This window comes from Acomys russatus, chromosome 9, assembly GCF_903995435.1.
Source record: "Acomys russatus chromosome 9, mAcoRus1.1, whole genome shotgun sequence".
In the NCBI taxonomy this organism is placed as follows: domain Eukaryota; kingdom Metazoa; phylum Chordata; class Mammalia; order Rodentia; family Muridae; genus Acomys; species Acomys russatus.
In genome coordinates this window covers 58,321,140-58,343,991 of record NC_067145.1, presented here as the reverse complement: position 1 = coordinate 58,343,991, position 22,852 = coordinate 58,321,140, and the positions used below count along the sequence as shown (strand labels likewise).

Below are 22,852 nucleotides of genomic sequence, written 5' to 3'. Positions count from 1 at the left end.
CACACACACACACACACACACACACACAGAGAGAGAGACAGAGAGACAGAGAGACAGACAGAGAGACAGAGATAGAGAAACAGAGACAGAGACAGAGAGAGGACTGAAGCAAAACCCAAACTAAAAACAAAGCAACCAACTAGTAAACACACATAATGAACCTGAGATGAGTTTCTGGCCTTTTTGAATGTTCCATAGAGTGGCAATGCATTAAAAGAATTTTAAGGAAATTATTATTTATGTGTCTCCCCAAAGCACTCTGCCATCGGTCTGCTTTGCAGACACACACTTTCTTCCTTGCCATTGCATTTGGCTAGAATGCATGTCGCTTCCATTATTCTGCACTTAAATTATTCCATGTATTTCTGTGCTATGAGAGAAAATTCCAGAAATTTCATGCTCTACTTTGTAACTCCCACCACTGGACACAGGGGGTCAGCTAGGCGGACTATGTGGAGGGTGTGGAGAAAGTGGAATTCTGAAGCAAATTAGTTAAACTTACAAAAATGTTTTCACAATATCCACTAGTGCAGAGGGTAAGACTTGTCAGCGACTTGGGTACACAAAGCACGAAAGTGTGTCCACATGCATTGTAAAGCATGTGTGGCATGTTCACTACAGAAGCATTTGGAATTACCCCCCAACTAGAAGCAATGAGAGCACATCACAAAACTGTGGTATGTCGACCAAGTGAAAGGGCAGCAGTTGACATTAATGAAGAAGAGCTGCAGGCAATTCTGAAAAAGAAAAGCTTGAAAATATAACGAGAGCAAGGTCAGAAGGGATGCATTTCCCTATGTGGGTTCATTTCCTGGCAGCTCTAAAACAAGTTGGATACATTCACACTGTGAGGTCAAAGCAGGTAGTTATTACATTTGAGGAGACGGGAAGTGGAGGGCCTAAGAAAGACTCGCACGCTTATGGTGACCTGTTCACACTTGTCACAGACGAGTGTGAAGGTTTGTCTAGGTGTCTTTTTGTGATTTCTGTGTACAGCAATCGGTTTCAGTGACTGAAATGCATGCCGCATAATCATGGAGCCTTGCATTAGGATCCTCAGCGCCCAGGTTAAAAAAAAAAAAAATTGTGTGTGGCCTCATGCATCTGTAATCCCAGCATTGAGGGTGGAGGGAGGTGTGGTGGAAACAGCAGCATACCAGGAGCTCACTGGCCAGCCAGTCCAGCCAATAGGTGATCTCTAGGTTCAGTGAAAACACCCTGTCACAAAAAGTATGATCCAAAGCAATGAAGGATGACAGCCTGCCATTGCACTTCTGGCCTTTACATACATGAAGAAGTCCATATGCATGCACCACATACACAAAGAGAGAGGGGGAGGGAGGGAGAGAGAGGAGAGAGAGAGAGAGAGAGAGAGAGAGAGAGAGAGAGAGAGAGAGAGAGAAGGAGGGAAGGAGGGATGCTAATAACTCAAACTAACCACAGTAGGATTCAGTAAGTCGCTGACATGTGCTGCATCCTTTTAATCTGGTGGGCAAAGGTGTGCTATGCCATGCTGCCTCTGGGTCTTTCTGACCCTTGGTGCCTGCTAGGTTGCTAGAAACTTAAGCATCTGCCAGCTCTAAGGCTTTCCCAATTCCTCTCCCTTGCTGTCTCCCTATCCCTACCCCCATTTGTTTTTGTGTTATCCTTCTGTCTTTTCCTTTGTCCCAGCACTGTGCCTTGTACAGAGCGTATAATAAAAATGCAAAATTGTCCAATACCAAAAAAATGTTCAGGATATTTCAAATTCCACATTAGAGTCAGTGGACAAATGCCTCAAAGATTAAAAAGAAGAAGAAGAAGAAGAAGAAGAAGAAGAAGAAGAAGAAGAAGAAGAAGAAGAAGAAGAAGAAGAGGAGGAGTCAGCTTCCAACTGGAGCAAATCACAGAAGTGCACCAGAGGAGGAGTCAGCTTCCAACTGGAGCAAATCACAGAAGTGCACCACGGACAAATGGGCCTGGTGGTAGGCCGCTCAGAATCACCATTTGGAGGGGTCATGCCTGTGGCTATGACACAAAGAATAAAATAGAAAAGGCCTTTCAGGAAATTTTAATGAGCTGGGTAGAGAGGTTTTTAGAAATATGAGTCCTGGAGATTTTAAAGAAGACCGGATGACTGGAGTTCGCCAGCTTATGTTCAAAATTCTTCAGTTGCTCCTGTAGTTCTTGGTGTTTTATATATATATATATATATACTTTTTTTTTTACTGTTTGACATTTTCACACACGCATACAATGTATTTTGATCATATCTCTGCCCAGATCATCCCTGTAACCCCTTTGAGATCTGCCTCACCCCCAACCTCATGTCCTTTTTGTTTTTTATTAGAACCTGTTGAGACCAGTTCGTGCTGCCCATATAGGCAGGGAGCAGGGCTAGCCATGGCATGGGATGGGCCTGCTAGGAACCACACCCCTAAAGACAGCTGAGCCTCCTCTAACAGCTGTCAACTGTCTGCAGCTCCTCAACTGGGCTGGGGGTGCTGAGCCCCTGATGCTCCGTGCTGGGGTGACCACTGGCTTCACTGCATTGCTTCACTGAAGGAACTGAAAGTATTGGCAAAGGTGCGGAGGGCGCTTCCCTCAGCGTGGTATAAATAAATGGCTTTTGCTTTTTCATCTTCCTTTTTGTATTACTATCTTTTTTTTTCTCCTCACCAAGAACCATTTCACTCACTAATTTAGTTCCCCAAGTGACTAATGAGTGCCACCTACCCAGTGAGGCGGGCCTTCTGTGATAGGTGATGGGCTACACAGATGAAACTGAGCTCCTCAAACTGCCAGATGCAGAATCGATTACTGTAATGAAAAAAAGAAAATTCCAAGAAGGGGAGCTTTGGGGGAAGGAGGCTGTAGCAATGAGGTGCTAGCCATGGGCATGTGAGGATCTGAAAAAGCCAAGCACGGTGCTGCACCCTTGTAATCCCAGGTAGTGACCAGATCATCCCTGGTGCTCACACCAGCCAGCCAGACCAACTGAACTGGTGAGCCCTACATCTGATACTTTGGCCTCCACACGCATGTACATATGTGAATATGCACACCTACACACACACAATGTATACTATATACTTGAACACACACACACACACACACACACACACACACACACACACACACACACACGGTTGCACACACAAAAGGAATCTTTATATAGCGGCCACCCCAAGATGCTCCTCTGTATTGTCCAACCTCACCCCGTCACCTGACTTCACCTTCAGCCTCTCTTGCTTCCATGTGTGTGTTCTGAGACGCACATGCTTTATTATAGTGAGCGGGCCATTCTGTACAGCGGGTGCAGAGAAAACTTGTGGTGTGGTAAGGATGACAGAGATATGGAGGGAGTTTCCAAGCAGTGCATTTAGAAAAACACAAACAGAACTTGTTTAGTTTCTCATCTCGGAAGAGTCACCATCACCTTCTGCATCACCACTGTACAAGTAAGCATCTCCATCCATATGGGCAGTGTATGCTGCGCTGAAGAAAGGCACACAATGCAGTTGCAGCAGTTGCTTGTTTCCATTGCTAAGCCCGCGGGTGAGAATTGGTTCAAACAAAACAGACAGGTGTTCCTAAGTAAATCTTAGCTCCTCTCCCAGCTCTTTGGATGCTCTGTGCTCTACAAGAACAGAGCCCCTGGCTGAAAAGATGGCTCAGTCAGTAGAGTGCTACTCAAGCATGTGCATGGGGGTGAGCAAGCACCCATGTCAACAGTCTGGCATGATGGTGCCCATCTGTAATGAAGCAGGATTCTGAGCACACATGGGGCACGCTGACCAGGCAGCCTAGCTCAATCAGTGATCTTCAGTGAAAGAATCTGTCTCAGAAAATGAATTGGAGAATGGTTGGGAAAGATACTCTCTGGCCTCCACATATGCAAAAATGCATATGTATCTTTAAGAACATGTGTACAAACAAACACAGACATGCACATGCGTGCGTGGGAACACACACACACACACACACACACACACACACACACACACACACACACAGTGTGGTGAGCCAGAATCCCTGATCTGTGATTGTTGTTACCATTACTGACAAGCTGTAAGGTCACAGCTGAGCCTCAGTTTCCACAGCTGTAAGCCAAAATGAGAGAATGGGCCTTTCCACTGGGAAATTTTTTTCTTTTTTCTTTCTTTCTTTTTTTTTTTTTAATATTTTTATTTAATTTATGTGCATTGGTGTGAGGGTGTCAGATCTTAGAGTTACAGACAGTTGGGAGCTGCCATGTGGGTACCGGGAATTGAACCCGGGACCTTTGGAAAAGCAGACAGTGCTCTTAACCACTGAGCCAACTCGCCAGCGGGAAATTTTTTTCTTAAAATCCCAAATAATGGAACATTGATGTATATTTTTGCTTTGTTTTCACTTCGGATAGTGAAATGTGATTTGTATTCAGCTGAGACTGACTGGCTTTAAAAAAAAGACATCCTCCCTTCCCCGACCCCCCCAGTCACCCTCACAGCATCAGAAAGGAAGGTGTTTCCATTGCAGTGACAGGCACCTTCGCAGCTGGAAGTCTTCCATTTCATTACTTGCTTTAATGTTTTCACTGAAATGCATGTGGTTTTCAGACACAGGAAAGAAAACATGCCAGCCTGTGGTTGAACTTTCCACTAGAGAACAGACAAAGTATAGCTCAGAACCAGTGCTGGGGAGGGGGGGGGAAGAGACTTGACACGTGAAAACCCATGCAAGAAAATGTCTTCTCCTGATGAGAATGCTGTGGATTGCTTCAGATTCCAAAATTATTGGCGAGACAAAGGCCTTATGGCCTCTGGTACTACGACTGCATAGGCCTCTGGCTGGGCAGCTGAGGTGGCTTCAAGGTGATGGATCCTTTTCACTCTTTCTCTGCTAGTTTGAATTCTGGGAACTCAGAGGATGGCATCTTTCTGGCTGACTTGCCCCAGTGCCATCTACTCTAGGCAGGTCCTACCAGCTCCCACTTAAAGCAAACTGACCTGCGAAAATGGCTATTATAGCGCGTTCACAGCTAGTTTCAAAAACTGTTCCTGTTCCGGCAGGTCTGACCTGTGGAGTTCACGCTATAGGTGAGTGAATTCTTCAATAAAGATTTACAGCTGGTTTTATTTACAGTATAACAACTTGGAATTTCATAGTCAGCCACAATTCAAGACATAGACGGGGGAAACATCCTTTAATTTTTTTTCTCCCCGAAATGTAACTATCAATTAATTCATGACATGGAATGAGTTTTGTAGAAATTATCTAAGTTAACTTTGGACATGCTTTTCATTGGGTCTACCAACACGGGGTGAACATCTTTGGCTAAACCTCATTTGCTTGCCCCTGGAAGCCATCTGCCTGACCTGCAAGAGAAGAATGGGCCAACAGCATCATGTACACATGGTCACTTGATTATTTTTCTTCCACTGCGTTGCTGGCCACAGTGAGGTTAGGTTAGAGTGAGGGAAGCTCTGTAAGGTACGAAGAGGCATCGCCACCCGTGACGTCCATATGTGAGTTGAGTTCAGAGGGATCTGCCCTCAAATGCACAGAGTGAGCCAGTGTGCCTCTCACACTCTCTTATCTAGGCAGGCGAGGTCTCATCGGCATGGATGTGGTAAACACGTGCACAGTTGGGCTCTGTAAATATGCAGTTCTAGTAGCACTAGGTGTGTTGGGAGTGCTCTCCCGACTCTCTTCCAGTGAAGTGGGTGGGCCCTCTGTACAACAGTCGGAAAAACCCGTGGAAACCTCTCTCCGGATCTCTAGAGCTCCCTTCTCCCCAGGGGGCCTACCTTTGCACTCACTCCCCGATCTCTTCCGACTTAATCTCCCTCTCTCTGCTCGACTCACAGGAGCACCTGACTCCTTAGCATGCCTACCAAACCATAGCCTAGGACATTTGTAAATGACCTCCTTCAGGTCCTGCCCTCCTCAGTTTCTCACTAATTTTAACACTATTTTGGGAAATGAGCTGTTACCTCAATTAATTCTGCTGATAGAAATCATATCCTGGGCTCCAGGCATGGCAGGCAAACACTCAACCACTGAACTATATGCCAAAAAATGTACTATAATCCCAATACTATATTTAAAGTATTATGACTTACTAGATTTACCTAAAAATTGCAAGACTATTTTAGGACTAGCAATCAATCCATACACATTGTTATTATAACTGGTAGAAAAAAATATTTACTCATTTCAAGAGACACAGGGAAACAGGACATCTATCTTGACAAAGCTTAGCTTAATTATAGAAATATTCTTCTTTAAATTTTATAAAGAGTATCCAGATAAAGCAAGAGACATTCTTCTTAACGAAGAAGCCTTGAGAAGTTTGCCAGTGGCACCAGGAACACGGTGAAAAGACTTTTAACACTTGTCAACCTTCTACTGGAAGTCTCTAGCCAGCAAGCAGGGAGAGGAAGAAATGAATGTGTAAGGACTAGCTAATGAAAAGACTAACAACAATCTACAAATAAACTGTAAGCTCAGAAGTTTGGGAAGTTGTTTGGTTTTGTTTTGTTTTGTTTTTTTTTAACTCAAAATCAACATAAACACAATAATGTTAAGACAATGTCAATACTGCCATTGTAGCTAAAATGTTGTCATTAGAATAATATGGTAGTTGGAATAAAGACTGACAAGTTCTAACCGGTCTTCTGCTCCTTCCAGGTGCAAAGCCATTTAAAGTTAGCTTGGACCATATGTGTAAGTGAGCAGAGGGAGTCAGCAGCGGGAGTTCAAGTCGAACCACAAGCTTAAGCTAACTGTGCAGGCCCTGGGCTTGAGGAGACAGTCCAGCTGATAGAAGTACTCATTTTATGAGCATAGGGACCCACCTGAGTTTTATCACCAGAGCCCACATGAAAATGCCTGTGTGGTGGTGCATGCTTGTAATCCTAGTTTAGGGAGGTGGAGACAGCAGACACTGGGGCTTCCTGGCCAGCCAGCCTGGTATGATTGGCAAGCTTCACACCACAGACAGACCCTGTCTCAAAAAAAAAAAAAAAAAAAAAAAAAAAAAAATGAGGAATGAGACTTAAAGCTGTCCTATGGCCTCCATGTATACACCCAAATATTCAGTTCCACATGTACACACACACACACACACACACACACACACACACACACACACACGAGTCACATCACATCACATCTCATCACATCACGTCACATGGGTCCTTTTTTTTTCCTTGACCATGAGATTAGAGTGTCCCAGAGGAGAAGGCATCTTCCTGAAATTAAGCCAGCACACAGCCAACATACAGATGATCTATGACCAGAAGCTATCACAAGAGAGAAGTGAAGTTTGGTTCTGGGAATCCTCCCAAGGTTTGCACCACTATGGTTTGACAATTACTGGTTCCCAGGGTCTTAGCTGGGGTCTCTGTTGCTGCAATGAAACACCATGTCCAAAAAGCAAGTGGGGACTTGTTTGACTTAACACTTTCATATCACTGTTCTTTTTGAAGGAAGTCAGGACAGGAACTCCAATAGGGCAGGAACCTGGAGGCAGGAACTGAGGCAGAGGCCATGGAGGGGTGCTGGTCATTGGCTTGTCTCCCATGGTTTGCTCAGCCTGCTTTATTATAAAACCCAGAACCACCAGCCCAGGGGTGGCACCACCCATCACAGGCTGGCCACTTTCCCATCAGTGGCTAATTAAGAAAATGCCCTACAGGCCTTCCTACAACCCAGGTTTATGGCGGCATTTTCTTAATTAAGGCTTCCTTCTCTTGGATGACTTTAGTTTGTGTCACTATAGTGTATGATTCCTCTGTTGGGATGTCTTGTCACCTGGCCGAGCATGCTGGGTTTCCTCTGCTTGGCTCTGGCCAACTGTTCATATTTTCAGTTTTAGTCCTAAAATGGTGTGGTGCTCAAGCTGACTCCGTGGCATCCTAGGCTCACTACTCTCTTCCATTCATTAACTGTGCCTTGTACACCCCTCACTCCTCGCCTCACTAGATCAAATGCCCTTAGTTCTATGGGACACTCTTGACTGAAGTGACCAATACTTCAAAAATTAAAATGTGCACCTTTACGCCTTTGTTTGGCTTATGTCTTTTCATCTATCAGAAAGGTTCTTTCTTTGTGTGCTCTTCAAAAGCAGTCTCCATTCTTCAGTATCCAGGTAAAGAAAGAACATTCCAGAAAAGGGAGGCACACGTCCAAAAATGCTGATTTAAAAAAATATTTGTTTTAATTACTTATTCAGTTTTTAAAAATTATGTATTTATTTTATGTATACAAGTGCTCTATCTGCATGAACACCTGCACACCAGAAAAGGGCGTCAGATCCTAGGATAGAGGGTTGTGAGCCACCATGTGGTTGCTGGGAATTGAACTCAGGGCCTCTTGGAAGAGCAGACAGTGCTCTTAACTGCTGAGCCATCTCTCCAGCCTCCACTTATTCATCTTTTAACAAGCTATTTTAAAATGTATTCTTTGATACTTTTGTAAGATGTGTTCATTACTTTCTCCCAGCTTCTTCTGGCTCTCCCTCCCAACTTCATGTTCTTTTTTTATTTTCCATATTTCTCTTTCTTTACATATGCCCTATTGAGTGCTGCCAATATATGTACACGATTATGGGACCATGCACTGGAACATAGTTGACCTACCTACCAAGGGCCACACCCCTACAGAAAGCTGCTCTCTTAAGACCCCAACAGCCACCAACTGACAACTGCTCCACAGCTAGAGCTGGAGCTTATGAACCTTTCTCACCTCTTCCCTGTTAGAATGTTGCTCTTGTGCAGGTAACCACATCTGCAGGCAGGTCATGGGTGCAGTGGTCCTGCCAGATTCAGGAGACAGTGTTTCCCCGTCCTCCACAACCTCTGGTCTACAACATTTGTACCTCCTCATCTGTGGTGTTTCCTGAGATTTGGGGGATGTATAAGTGGGACATCTATAAAATGCCTTTTGAACATAGTTTAAACTTCATCTTCTCTACAAAATTTTTTCCAAATATACCCTCTCCCTAATCAAGACAGAAGCAATTTCTTTTTCTTGGTATTTATACGTTGCTGTTTACGTCCTAATGCTGCTGCAATGTGACACCTCTTCTTATTTGCATACTGTCTTTCCAGTTACAAAGAGCCTCTATATGGCATCGCAGCTTTTAATATCACGGAACTATTTTCCAACATATCTAGCTCTTACTAGTAGACCAGTAGACCCCTTGCTACTGTTGTGGTTTGGGTCTGAATTGAACTGACGGTGGGCTTCTGTGATGAATGCTCTTCTCTACTCGGTAGGGTTGTTTGTAGAGGCTGTGGGGGAGGTAGGGCCTCACCTGGTGGAGGCAGATCACCGGGGAGGCCTTTGAAGGCTACAAGCGGCCCTTACTTTGGTCTGTGCAGCTCTCCATCCCAGTCTGCCACCGTGGGAGTAGTCACGCCCCGGCCACCACCGACAATAACAACTCCAGTATGCCTTTCCCATCACTATGAACCAAATACACCTGAGAGCCAGAATCCACCTTGGCGGTACTGTAGTTTCACCAGGTGTCCTGTCACAAGGGTGCAGCCATAGCTGAAAATGACCATTAACTTGGCCATAGTCATATCTGTTTTTGTTTTGTTTTATTTTCAATCAGTCATCCATATGATGACTCAGGGCTTGGAAAGCACAGTATCAGTTTCGTACACAAAATGTATGACTGTTGTCATATGGAGGAAGTCATCCATACACATAAAATATATATACACACATCTACATCGACGGTCTCCCATCTGATAGCTGTGTTCTAACCAAGGTACTCATTAGTGATTTTCCCCCCTCATATTTTTCTGGTTCTTATAAGAAGCCATAACACCTAACTGTATGACAGAGGTATAATTAGTTCTCAGTAATTAGTAATATATTTTACATGTAAGTCAAGATTTTGTGAAGCCAGACAATTATTACAAAAAAAAAAAAAAAGCATAGATTTTATAATAGAGGACTTAGATCTATCTTAGGTTTTTTTTTTTAAGTACATCTAGAATGCTGGTATGATTTCTTCTTCTTCTTCTTCTTCTTCTTCTTCTTCTTCTTCTTCTTCTTCTTCTTCTTCTTCTTCTTCCTCCTTTTCCTCCTCCCCTTCCTCTTCCTCATTTACATCATCTTAATCTTTCTATTGAAAATTCATATTTTTAATTAGCAAAGAGCATTAGTTCATTTCTATTTTTAACTGCAGTTGCAGTAGTACTTTTAACACCTCAATTGCTGTCTTAACTTTGTTTCTCTGTTCTCTCTTCAACTTCAATCTCACTCACTCAATAAATAATTATCTGACATACATTGTGAGACTCAAGCATGCATGCCCTTGATCTTAACTTACTCTAAAGAGGAAGAGAAAATAATATATTTGTCCATTTGGGTTGCTAAGGAGTTTCTCCATCTGGAAGGCCAACCTTTCAAGATCTGTGCACCTGTACTGCTGGTTCCTTCTGAGGCATTCTTCTTGGCTAGTAGATGGCCAACTTTTCTCTATGTCAGCGTGCTGTCGTCCTTCAAGGTACAGGTCCCTCAAGGTAGGGAGTTTTAATAAGAACCACAGATATATTGGATTTGGGTTTAATGACCTGATTTAGCATTTGTTGCCTTTTTAAGGACTCTAACTCCACACACAGGACATGATGTGCTATTCAGCATTAAGGCTTCAGTGTACAGGGATATGGCCCAGCATGTAAGAAAGTTTGAGGACATGAATTTGTATCTCCAGCACTCACATAGAATACAGGCATGACTATATATGCCTGCATCAGAACTACCTATATTGTAGGATCAGAAACAGGAGGAATGCTGGGACTTGTTGCACGCCTAGGTCTGGAGTCAGTGAGAGGCCCTTCCTGCAGTTGACAGTTGGTGCCTGTTGAGGGAGAGAGCAGCTTTCTGTAGGGGTGTGGCCCTTGGTAGGTCAACCATGTTCCAGTGGATGGTCCCATAATCATGTACATATATTGGTAGCACTAATTAGACTTAATAGGGCATAAGAGAGAGAGAGAGAGAGAGAGAGAGAGAGAGAGAGAGAGAGGGAAATACAGGAAATAGGATGGAGTATGATAGAACAGAACATCTGAGAGACCCCTCTAGTATCTAGGTGTGCACAGGTGAATGTATGTGTACACACCACACATGTATACATACACAAACACTAGATTTAAAAAAGACTCCAGCATAGGAAGGTTTGGGGGCAGGGGTGGGGAAGACACAGTTTAGCCTATAGCAAAAGGATAGTGACTAGCTGTATACTGTAAAGTTCCTTGGGAGAGGCAGGGTGAATGTCTAGAAAAACCTTCCAAAGAAAGCAAGGAACTAACAGGAGCTGGAAGAATGAGTAGGCTTTCTCCCAGGGCAGGAATCCGAAGAAGCCATTTTAGGGAGAAGCAACAGCAGGTGCAAAGACAGGGAACTTTGAAAGTTCCTAACGTTTGTGGAAAGTGTGGAGGCCATCTCTTCGAGTGGAGTAGCAGATGGGATGCGGGAGACATGGGTCATTACAGTAGTGGCCATGGTAGTGAGCAGTGTGTGCGTTAGAAGAAAATTGCAACCCCAGGGGACAGTCTAAATAATACCAGCGCACTATGCTGGTGGCCTGATCCATCCAAAGGGGGCTCTCTCAGGAGTCATTTCCGTTGCTTATTTGTTTGTTAAATTGCTGCCTGTTCCTGCTGATGGCTTTGCTGAGGGATTCACACATGCTGCTGTTATTTCTGATCTAGTCTCTCTGGGTTTGAACAGTGACTGGGTTTTGCCTTTTGTGAGGAAAATACTTGCTTGCACAGCAGCCTTTGGAGGAGGAGACATTGTCAAGTCAAAATGTTTTTGTTGGCTGGCCCAAGCTACGGCTAGAAGTCGTACCTCATGATATACCTTTGCACTGCTTTCTAACTGGTGGAGACATGTTGACTGCTGGGCGGGGGTGGGATGGGGTAGCGGGTAGAGGAGGTGGGGGCGGGAGAGAAATAAGGTAGACAGATAGATTCTTTTCTTCACAAAAAGTAATAGTTGAAACTAAAGCTATTACATTTCTGGTATGTTTATTTCCTTTTATTTTATTCTTTAAAAATATTTTTATATATTATATTTATTATAATATATTCACACATTACATCTCCATTGTTATCCCCTCCCTCTTATCTTCTCATTTCCACCTCCCTTCTTCCCTCTTCTGCCATATTCCCCTCCCCTAGACCTCTAACGGGGGTGGGGGTAGGGTGCCTCCTACGCCACTGTCTGGCCACATTCTATCAGGTCTGACCACCAGGATAGCTTGCATTCCCTTCTTCTGTGTACCCACAAGACTACTTGCCAAGAGGCAGTGATCAAGTCGTGGGCACCAGGGTGTATGCCAGAGAGGTTCAGCGGCAGTCTCCCTGACCCCACAGACTTGGAGAATCAGCTGGCCATTGGCTACGTATGAACAGGGGGTCTATGTTCTCCACATGCATTGTCCTTGGATGGTGCATCAGTTTGTGCAGCCCCACCCCTGCTGCCCCTCCCCCCTCCCCTGACCACATCCACCTTCCTTGGTGGTTTCCTTGTGGAGCTCCAATCCCCTCCCCCTCTTGGTCCTTCCATCCTTCCCCCACCCCCACTCTTCCCTACAACGTTCAGCACTCTACCCAGAGTCCAGCTTTGAGTTACAGTATCTGTCCCGATCCCCGCTCGGTGGAGTATCTTAGAAGACATCAATATTAGACTAATATTCACTTATAAGTGAGTATATACCATGCTTGTCTTTCCTGGTCTGGGTTACCGCATTCAGGATGATTGTTTCTAGTTCCATCCATTTGCCTGCATCACAACCAGCCTCCTTCTCCCCCCCCCCCCATCGCAGCTGGATGTCCCCTGGGTTTGAGAATCACAAGCTTTTATTCTTATCAAGATAAAAAGTGACGTCTGATAATGTCACTCTTAAATATTTTTTAAAACTTGTTCCAAAGGTTTTATTCAATAGTCCCACACAGGATTCTAATTAAGCCTGGAATTTTTCAACATTTAGAAACTGGACCACAAATGGTATTCTTAGCTTGTTTAACCATTTCCTCAATTTTATTTGGGCCCCTACAAATTTTACTCATCCCAAATCAGCCAGAAGAAGCCTTAAGAGAACTATGCCCCATTTCCTTTAAGGGGGGTTAGGTAGGTTTTTGGTTGCTTTCTTGGGCTATAGAGGGTTATTTTCAATGGGAGTTGGTTATAAGTTATTATTGGTCTTATTTATAGAGAAAACAAGGTTGGACTCAGGAAAAGAAAAAGAAAAAGAAAAAGAAAGAAACATCACAGTAAGCAGGGTGGTGATGGCACACGCCTTAAATCCCAGCACTCAGGAGGCAGAGGCAGACAGATCTCTGTGAGGCCAGTCTGGTCTATAGGGTAGTTCCAGGACAGCCAGGTCTATACAGAAAAACCCTGTCTTAAAAAAAAAACAAAAATCAAAACAAAACATCACAGTGTTATGAATGCCAACTTGTTATTGGCTATTACAAATTTGCTAACTTAAGACATTTGTTATTTGTTTAAATATGTTATCTGCCTACAGAATCTAATTCAGTTTTAAAATATTTTAAAAGATTTATTTTGTTTAATTATGTGTATTTGAACATGCATATGAGGGTGCAGGAACCCAGAGAGGCCAGAGGAAGGCATCAGACACCCCAGAGCAAGAGGTTATATGATCTAGGTGCTGGACCAGACTCGGGTGTCTCCTTGGCCTGAAACTCTTGGAGTAGGCTGGTATGCCCCAAGGAGCCAGCTGGGTCGGCCTCCTCAGTGCTTTTTCTTTCTTTTTTTTTTTTTAAATGTGGATTCTAAGAGTATAAGTCAGGTTCACAAATTTGCAAGGCACGCACTTTACCAACTGAGCTATCTCCTCAGTGCCCGGCTATTTTCTAACACCCACAAACTCACAGGGGCCACACACAGCAGAAGCATTTCTTGCTGTGAGTTAAGGAAAAAAGAGAGGGAGCAAACAGTTCCTGGTAGCAAGCGGGGGAGGGGAAGACATCAAAACAGCTCATGTTTGTCTCTGCTATGGCTGAGTAATGACTTTCCTTGCTTATTTTAAAATTCAGAGACGGCCTGGTGGTTTTAGTGTAGAGAACCAGCACACGGTTTTCAAATGCTCCAGAAAGTGGAAAGGGCAGAGAGAAGAGTGGGTTTCGTCATGGGAGAGTCTGTGCCAACACACCCTGCTTGGCTTCCTCAGCGATGAGCACTGCGCTTCTTTCTGTCAATCAAAGGCTCCAGATGCTTGCCAGATGCACTCTGGTCCCCTCACTCTGTCACATATGTGAAGCCCAATTTAAATGTTTTATGATTCGATTTAAAATTAAATGACTATCCTTCACAAGTTCTCTCAGGGATTAGTCCTAGAAGTTAAAGGTAGACACGTATGAAAGCACCATCTCCTAATTTGCAAACGCTAATTGATTCTGCATAACTAAGCATTGCCTCGTGAAGACTGATGGAAATTTCATAAACTCCCCATTTTTCATGCAGCTGTGATCAGTGAGTTTCCAGTAGTTGAGACAAATATAATTTGCATATGCAAACCCGGACAGCTCAAACAATGTCTTAATTGTTGCTATTTAAATAAGAAGTAGATAATTAGCATTTGCAGGGCATACTAAGTTCTGCTTTGCTAATTGTATGTGTACAAATTCCGCAAGGAAAGCAACACGTATGATTTCCACTTGCCCACTCCCACATCAGCTGAGGCTTCTTCATACGTGTAGGCTATGCAGGAAGTTCTGTAGACGGGACACTTCGCTCTCTAAAGTGCTGGTAAACCTTCTAATTCTCAGATAAAAATCCAAGAAGTTGTAACAATCAGTAAAAGTAATTAGGAAGCAATTTGAAGGTTAAGTACGTTTTCTTTTTTCTTTCTTTCTTTTTTTTTTTTTTTCTAGTTAAACAATAAATCTTTATTTCAAAAGCTAACATCTTGCTACTTGATTATTGGGTTTTTTTCCTTTAATTTTTTATTTTAATTTTATTAATTTATTCAGATTACAACTCAATTGTTATCCCATCACTTGTATCCTCCCATTCCTCCCTCCCTCCCGCTTTCACCCTATTCCCTTTCCCTAAGTCTGTGACCGAGGGGGACCTCCTCCCCAACTATATGGTCGTAGGCTATAAGTACGTTTTCAAAACGATTTTTTCATGCTGGTGTGCAGCCTAGGGCTCTGTGCGCATTGAACACCCAATGTCCCCAGGGACCTTCACTCCCTCCAGCGGTTGAGCTATGTGATGCTTCTGCTGAGGCTGAACTGCCTCCCTCACTCACAAGACAGCAAACTGGCCCAAGTTCTTCCCATTGCCCTGGGCTTGTCTGCCAAGAAGCATCCTTGGGTGTCCTGAGATCACCAGGGTAGCTGTTCCCCCCTGTACTTTCGCTGCACAGTTTTCCAGATGGTTCTTTGATGGTATTTCATTCAGGAATCCTCAAGTGAGCCGAGCCAGCCCTGTGGGTTGGCTTTCTGATGTAGGGCTAGAATGTTACCATTCATGCCTATGAGCTCACTCTTGCAGTTAGGCTGTCTTGGGGCTCTGCTGAGAAGAGGCATTGGCAGGAAGCATACATTTCAGGGAGAGAATGAGTCTTCTTCATGTGCCAATGACTCTTGGGAGAGGCTCTGGAGCCAGCGCCTGTAGAGACAGCTTTTGTGCCTCCATTAGAAGCTTCCTGGTGTCTGGTCATAGCGGAAGATAACTGTTTTGACTGGCAGTCCAGTTTTAAAGTTGTTCTTAGCAGTACGCACTAGAGTTGGTTCCTTTGGTCTTTTCTGTGAGTCCAAAGCTAGTCTGCCTAACTAATTACCTGTGGTGAAGAAGGCCAAGAACTACCTGAGCTTCGTAGAAAGGATTCTCATTTCCCTTTGAATGTTTGCCTTAACAGTAACTGTTACACAGATTCTAAAGAAAGTTATTGGTTCAGCAATAAACTCTTATCTGCTTGCATTTGGGAACAACATGGAGATTTCATTTCCCAAATAAGACTTACAATTTTTAATGTGTCCGAAAGCTTTGCGTTAAAAGCAACGATAATCACCACCACCAAACAACAAAACCAATAAACTTAGAATTCAACATTTCTTATTAAGAAATAATCAAAAAGGGTTGAAGACATGAGCCGGTTGGTAAAGTGCTCTCCACAGAAGCATGAGACACTTAAGTTTGTGTTCTTTGCACCTGGAGTCAGAGACAAGGGAAACCCGGGAGCTCACCGGTCACCCTGTCAAGTCAAAACGGTGAGCTCTAGGATCAGTGAGAGACCTTGTCTCAGAACATAAAGTAGTGATGTGGGTAGAGGAAGGCATCCAAACTCAAGCTTTGCCTCCATGTATATACCCACAGATGAGTGCATCTGCACACATATACATACACACACCTCCATACAGTACACACATGCAAAAACCATACAGAAACATATCCCTACATATATAAACACAAAAGAAACAGAGGACCAGACATTTCTGTGGATGTTCTTAAAAAATAAAATAAAATAAAATTTTAAAAAAGCCAAAAGTAGGTCCTAGCCAGAGGGCTGACACAAAGGAGTTAGACACAGTTGTGCTGGGTGTTACCAAGTCTACATTGTCATGGTCAACTTCATTCCCTCCTCCTTATAGAGATGGGGACAGTTCTTGGGAAGAGAGGATGGGATGGAGAAGGGCAGGGCAGATTCATGTCCAGTGGGGTGTCTCTGCCAGCGGAAGCAGACTCTTCCCCAGTGTGACCTCATCTAAAGGTCTTTCATGGATGCTCACTCACTGGATTGCAGCTTTTCTTAAATAACCATCCTCTCACTGCCCCCAGACACCTGATTGCTCTATTCTAGGAATCTGTGGAGGCATATCCCCACAGGTCTCAGTGGAGATAGAGAAAGTATGACCCAAGAGTAGAAGGCTTGCAAGCTAGTGGATAGCAAAATCATGCCAGGGGACTAGTTGAAGCAGGAGGAGTATGGGCGGGAGTGGATTCTGCAGGCTGAGACCACAAAGAAAGGAACACCAAAAGTCACTAGCCCTCACAGAGATTCCAGATTCTGGTGTGCTGGCTGGAGAGAGAGAGAGAGAGAGAGAGAGAGAGAGAGAGAGAGAGAGAGAGGTTCTTGGATTCTCTAGGCAGCAGTATGTATAAAAGGTCTAGGAGAAGCAAGGAGTCTTGGCTTGAAGTAGAATAGGGTGAAAATAACTCAGGGGAGTGAAACAACACAGGCACAGTGGGGAGAAGGGTAGAGAGACCTGGCCTTGGCCCAGCTATGTCTAGATAAACTGGAAATTTGCCCTGGCTTCCCCCCCACCCCCACCCTGCGTTGTGAAAGGCAGGGCAAAGTGATGTCATTGTGGCATGCAGATGTCTCTGTCCTCTTCTGTGACTGGTGCCAACAAATCTGATCTCTGCGATTGAGTGATGCTCTTTCCCCCAAACTAGACCAAGTGGCCTGCTATTCTTATACCTGTAGCTTCTGGCCAGACTAATGGAAACTCAGGAATCCCATTTCTTTGGAGAGATATTGCTATTCTACATTCAGCTCCCAAAGGGAGTGCTGGTTTACAGCTTGGTGTTTTCAGATAGACTGGCTGTACCTCAGCCCTGCCGTCAAAGAATACACAGAAAAGCAACTGCGGCAATTCCTCTCCCTCCCTTCTCCCCTCCACCTTCCCCTGCCCCCTGTTTCTCACTCACTCATTCTTTCTCTTTGAGATCACTGTGTAGCCCTGAATAGCCTGGGACTCTCAATGTAGATGAGGTTGACCCTGAACTCACAGACACTGCGTGCTTCTACCTCCTTAATGCTGAGATTAAAGGCATTTGCTACCTGCTGGCACTGTTTTCTTTTATTCAATCATATATTCATTCCTTTAAGAAGCAAGTATTTGTTGAACATCTAATTGGAGAACGCAGGAGTAGAGATTAATGCCAAGCATCCTGCTCTATGGGTAAGAACAGGGATTGGAGGACAGACAGCAGGATATAGCACAGCATTAGTCAAGCACAACAGTGAGAGAGAGAGAGAGAGAGAGAGAGAGAGAGAGAGAGAGAGAGAGAGAGAGAGAGAGAGAGAGAGAGAGAGAGATGGAGCCCAAGGAAGAAGGGTCACTTGATGCAGAATGAGAGAAAGGCCTTCTGGGACTATTTTAGAAAAAACACATAAAGTGTTCTTTCAATAATGCTTTTGTTAACATATATTAATTATGCATCATGATGGGTGAGTTGTGATGGTTTCATATATGAGTACAGTACACTTTGTTCACATCCACCCCATTACCCCGTCTTGTCTCCTTCATGCCCCTGCTGATCCCCTTCACCGAGGGTCAGTTAAAGGATAGGCGGAAGTCCACCAGATGAAAAGGGCCAAGCTCAGTGCTGACCGGTGGAAGATCAAAGGGCTTTGAGAGAACATGACGCACTCTGGGAACTGTTGGGGACAGGTGCCTTGCAGTGACAGTACTGGGTTGGCAGGACTCTAATTAGGATCACGTTTGCTTCCCTGGGACAGCACGCCAGCTATAGCAACGGAATCTCCCACAAGTGCGATATTTATTACATGCTAGAGGTTGTACCTGGAGTTCTACAATACTGTGTTAATCTCTGTAAGGCTTAATTTCACAGCAAAGGAAACAGTCTAGACAAGATTTAACCTTAGTTTGACACTGCATGGGATTCTGAAGATGCCCTGCTTCCCTCTGGCTGTGGTGCTGATCGAATAGTGCTAGTATGTAAAAAAAACACCTGATGAATTAGCAAATTCTTTGAATAGAAAACTTTGGGGATTTCAATGTGAATCTTTAAGAAGAAAGCTAGGGTCAATAAGGACAGCGTCATCCTTACCCGTTTCATTTCATTTCCATGGAGTGTCCAGAGTAGTTAAATCCACACAAAATTGGTTGTCAAAGAATGAAAGGAGGGTTGGGAGACTGCAGAAGGGAAAAGAGACGTGGCTTATTTGGATGTGATAAAAATATTTTAAAGTTAATTGTGGTGATGGTTGCCCCAAACAGAACACACAGAAAATTATTAAACTGTACACAACAAATGAATTATTCTCATGATAACTTGTTTCAATAAAGTAGTTACCATCAGGGGCTGGAGAGATGCCTCAGAGGTTAAGAGCACAGACTGTTCTTCCAGAGGTACTGAGTTCAATTTCCAGCAACCACATGGTGGCTCACACCCATCTATAATGTGATCTGATGCCCTCTTCTGGCCTTCCGATGAACATGCAGGCAGAACACTGTACTCATAAAATTAAATAAATCTTGAAAAAATAAATAGTTACTATCCAAAATAAATATTTTGGCAACAAAATAATGAAAGACAGCAATGTTGAAATTTATCTAATGTCATGAAGAGTTGACATAAATTAGGATTGGTCACATATTTGATCACATGGAGACAGCAGTCCTTTTGAGAAGAGTCAGATACAGTGAGGCAGAGGAATGGAAATGCTCTGGGCATGAAGACATGGGAATGCAGTGTAAAGGGAGATTGTTCCAAGTGGTCCTAATGTGTGAGGGTAAAAATCATGGGCTGACCTGGACTTGAGGTTCAGGTAGATGAAAGTGTAGAGATAGCTCGTAGCACGGACGTGGCGTGGACTCTGCGACATGGACCCTGTGTCACGGACCCCATGGCATGGACCCTGTGGCATGGACCCCGTGGCACAGACCGCTAGCTGCAGTTCCTGGTCACCTCTCCTTCCTTAGAGCCAGGCAGCTGGCCGAGCTCCCCTGCTCTGTCCTTGTGTCTGCTCAGAGTTCCATGGAACCAGGTGAAGCACTGGGTAAAGTTGGCAAAAAGAAGAGTTCTATAGACTAGCTAGTAAGATGACCTGGACTTCACTCAGACATCTTCATATATTTCTGCAATTTCTGTCATGTTGTTCATTTTATGTTCTATATTTTAATTTATTAGAATTTACATTTGCAAACATGTATGGGAGTCCAAGTAATAACTTTACAAAATAACATGTGAGAAGAGGAAACCCTTCATCTAGACCAATAGACACTTCTGGTGAGTTGGTGACATGATGAACAAGGACAATCACGTGATTTAATCCACTGTATCAGTACAGCAAAGGGCTCACAAGAAAGAAAGCTGTATGCTCACATTTACAATGGAAACTGCTCATCAACGGACTATACGGGACATCGAGGGTGGCTTACTCCGTTTAGCATCTTTCCTTGAAAACAACACATGGCTGCAGCAATGGCTCCTGCAAAAATGAAAACAAAGTATCGTGCCTCAAACTAGGACAAATAAATGTGCTGATTGGTTGAAATAATCACTGGGCTCTAAAAATAGTGCAGAACATTTGTTTGTTAAAAAGAGTCACTTTTAGAGGCATGTTTCTAGAGGCAGGTTAACGTCTAGTAGTAAAACTCACCGGCTCCAAAGGGAAAAGTCAATAAAAGCATTAAATGTTCTGCTCTGCTCTCAACAGAACATGCTGGCGTGCTGATGCTGTAATAAACGGATGCCCCTTGCTCCCTCACCCTGCTTCGCATGCATTGTGTCCTTTGTCAGGGCGACAATCAATACTGATTCTCAACTCGGTAGGACCTAGAACCTTCCAGGAGAGAAGTCTCTGGGTATGTGTGTGAGACAGTTTCTAGGTTGCATTAATTGTAGGTGGAAGACCCATCCTGAAGGTGAGTGTTACCAACTCAGGGGTGAGGTCCCCTGTTGAATATAAAGGAGGACACCTGCTTCCTGACGGCGGATGTCACATGGTGAGACCCTTATAGATGAAGACAACATGCAGTTTAGTCACAGGACTGGAAAATATCAAGCTGGTACTAAGCGAGAGAACTTCCTCTTGCTCGATAGCTTTTGCAGTATCGGAAGGTGTTATGCACAATGCTATGGGAGGGAATTCATGAACAGACTTGTTCAGATACAAACTTGGCAAGATACAATAGTATTTGGCTTGGCATGACATGCCCACAGGTACAATAATGGCAGGATGGTTTTAGTGGTAACCAACTTCTTTCTGGTTGAATTTAAAGCTGGCTCCACAAGAAGCTCATTCCTGGTACTGACCATCTGGCCAAGATCCCATGGTTCCAAGGCCCCAGGAAGGAACCCATTACAACTAGTTTGCTAAGTGGACACAGTACCAAACTGTCCTCTAAATATTTATCTCTGTACCTATAGATTAGTATACCTCTCAGTCCTCATCACAGAAGCATCTTTATTAATGGGAGGTGGTTAATACAGAGATTCACAAGTGGTGAAAGACAGAAAAAATTGACCATGGAGTACTCAGCCCTAATTGAGACATCTATATCACATCCCCTTTTCCCCACCTTCTCTCTACCACCCAGCCCTCAAGGAACACTGTAGGAGAGGAGGCAGAAAGATCATAAGACCCAGAGGCTGGAGAGGACCGCTATGAAATGGTGTTTCTAGACACTTTTTGGTTCTGCTAACAGGATCTCTCAGTGGTGAGGAACTCCCCAAGCAGGCTAAGCTGGCTGTCCAAGCATCACCAAAATAATGCCTGTGGCTCTGGGAATCGAACTCAGGGCCTCACTCATGCAAGACAAGTACTTTATCAATGGAGCTAAATTGTACTTTCTTCCTTTTTTTAGAGACGTGAGCAAGATCTGGAGTACTTCTCTGCACCTGGGTGCTCTTGAGAACCTTCTGGAAGGATGAGAAAGAACTTTAGCTGTAGCTGGACTGTTCTGTTTAGATTGGACCTAGGATCTGCCCAAAGACAAGCATTACCTGTGCTCGGCTTATGTTAGGGATCCGACCCAGGGCTTTGTGCATGCTAGGTAGGCACTCTACCCACTGAGCCACATCCTCAGTCTCCTAAGCCATTAAAACAACAACAACAACAACAAGCAACTCAGGGCTGGAGAGATGCCTCAGAGGTTAAGACCACTATCTGTGTTTTGAAAGGTCCTGAGTTCAATTCCCAGAAACTGCATGGTGGCTCACAAGCATCTATAATGAGATCTGGTGCCCTCTTCTGGCATGCAGACACACATATGGCCAGAATACTGTATAAATAATAAATAAATACATCTTTAAACTTACAAATTCATTGTTTTTGTTTTTTTGTTTTTTTTGAGACAATGTTTTTCTGTGTAACCTTGGCTGTCCTGGACTCACTTTGTAGACCAGGCTGGCCTTGAGCTCAGAGATCCACCTGCCTCTGCCTCCCAAGTGCTGGGATTACAGGCATGGGCCACCATGCCCAGCTTCATTTTACTTTATTCTATTTTAGTTTAGTTTATATGCTCAAATATTTTTTTGAGATGAAAGTATGAGTTTAGGTGCTCTGTGACCTTTCCCGGTGTGTTGTGGAATATTGTGTGGCCTGTGGCCTTGGTCCGCGGAGATGCTTCAAAGCCTTATTAAGAATGTCTGGGTCCCAATGAAGCCCTACTATGCCCAGGTTTACCAGGAAATTTGGGTAGGACTGGGGCTAATGACCTTCACCCTTTATAAAATCAGGAGTGCTGACAAAAGAAGTAAAACTTTGAAAGGCTCCAGCCCTGCACCTGCCCATGGCCATCATTAACCGCTCCATGTGTCCACTCAAGATGAAGCGTGTCGACTAAGCTTAAGCAAACTGTGTTAGATGGACATGGCCCGTCACTGTACACTTGTCTAAGTACCACTACAATGTGGCATTAATAAATGTGAGAAGCACCAAAAAAACCAAAAAACAAAAAAACAAAACAAAACAGAAAAAAACCCCAAAAAACAAAACAAAAAAAACCAAAGTACGAGCTTAATGTGACAAATTAAATGTACTTGTTTTAACTTTTTCTCTGGAATTGGTTAATTAAAGACACAGCATTTGGGTTAAATAAGATAAAGTCCCCCTTAGGTATACTGTGTGATGCAC

At 43.9% G+C, this 22,852-nt stretch overlaps 1 protein-coding gene across 1 annotated transcript; it reads left to right on the top strand.

The window, feature by feature from the left end:
- Positions 1 to 22,280: 22,280 nt before the first annotated feature.
- On the top strand, positions 22,281 to 22,539 carry LOC127193688 (ATP synthase subunit ATP5MJ, mitochondrial-like). The gene has a single exon (XM_051150901.1). The coding sequence runs from the start codon at positions 22,340 to 22,342 to the stop codon at positions 22,520 to 22,522; it is 183 nt and encodes a 60-aa protein (XP_051006858.1). The 5' UTR covers positions 22,281 to 22,339; the 3' UTR covers positions 22,523 to 22,539.
- Positions 22,540 to 22,852: the final 313 nt, after the last annotated feature.

Excerpts from the sequence above, each read along its gene's own strand:
- LOC127193688 (XM_051150901.1), top strand. The coding sequence starts at position 22,340 with ATGCTTCAAAGCCTTATTAAGAATGTCTGGGTCCCAATGAAGCCCTAC.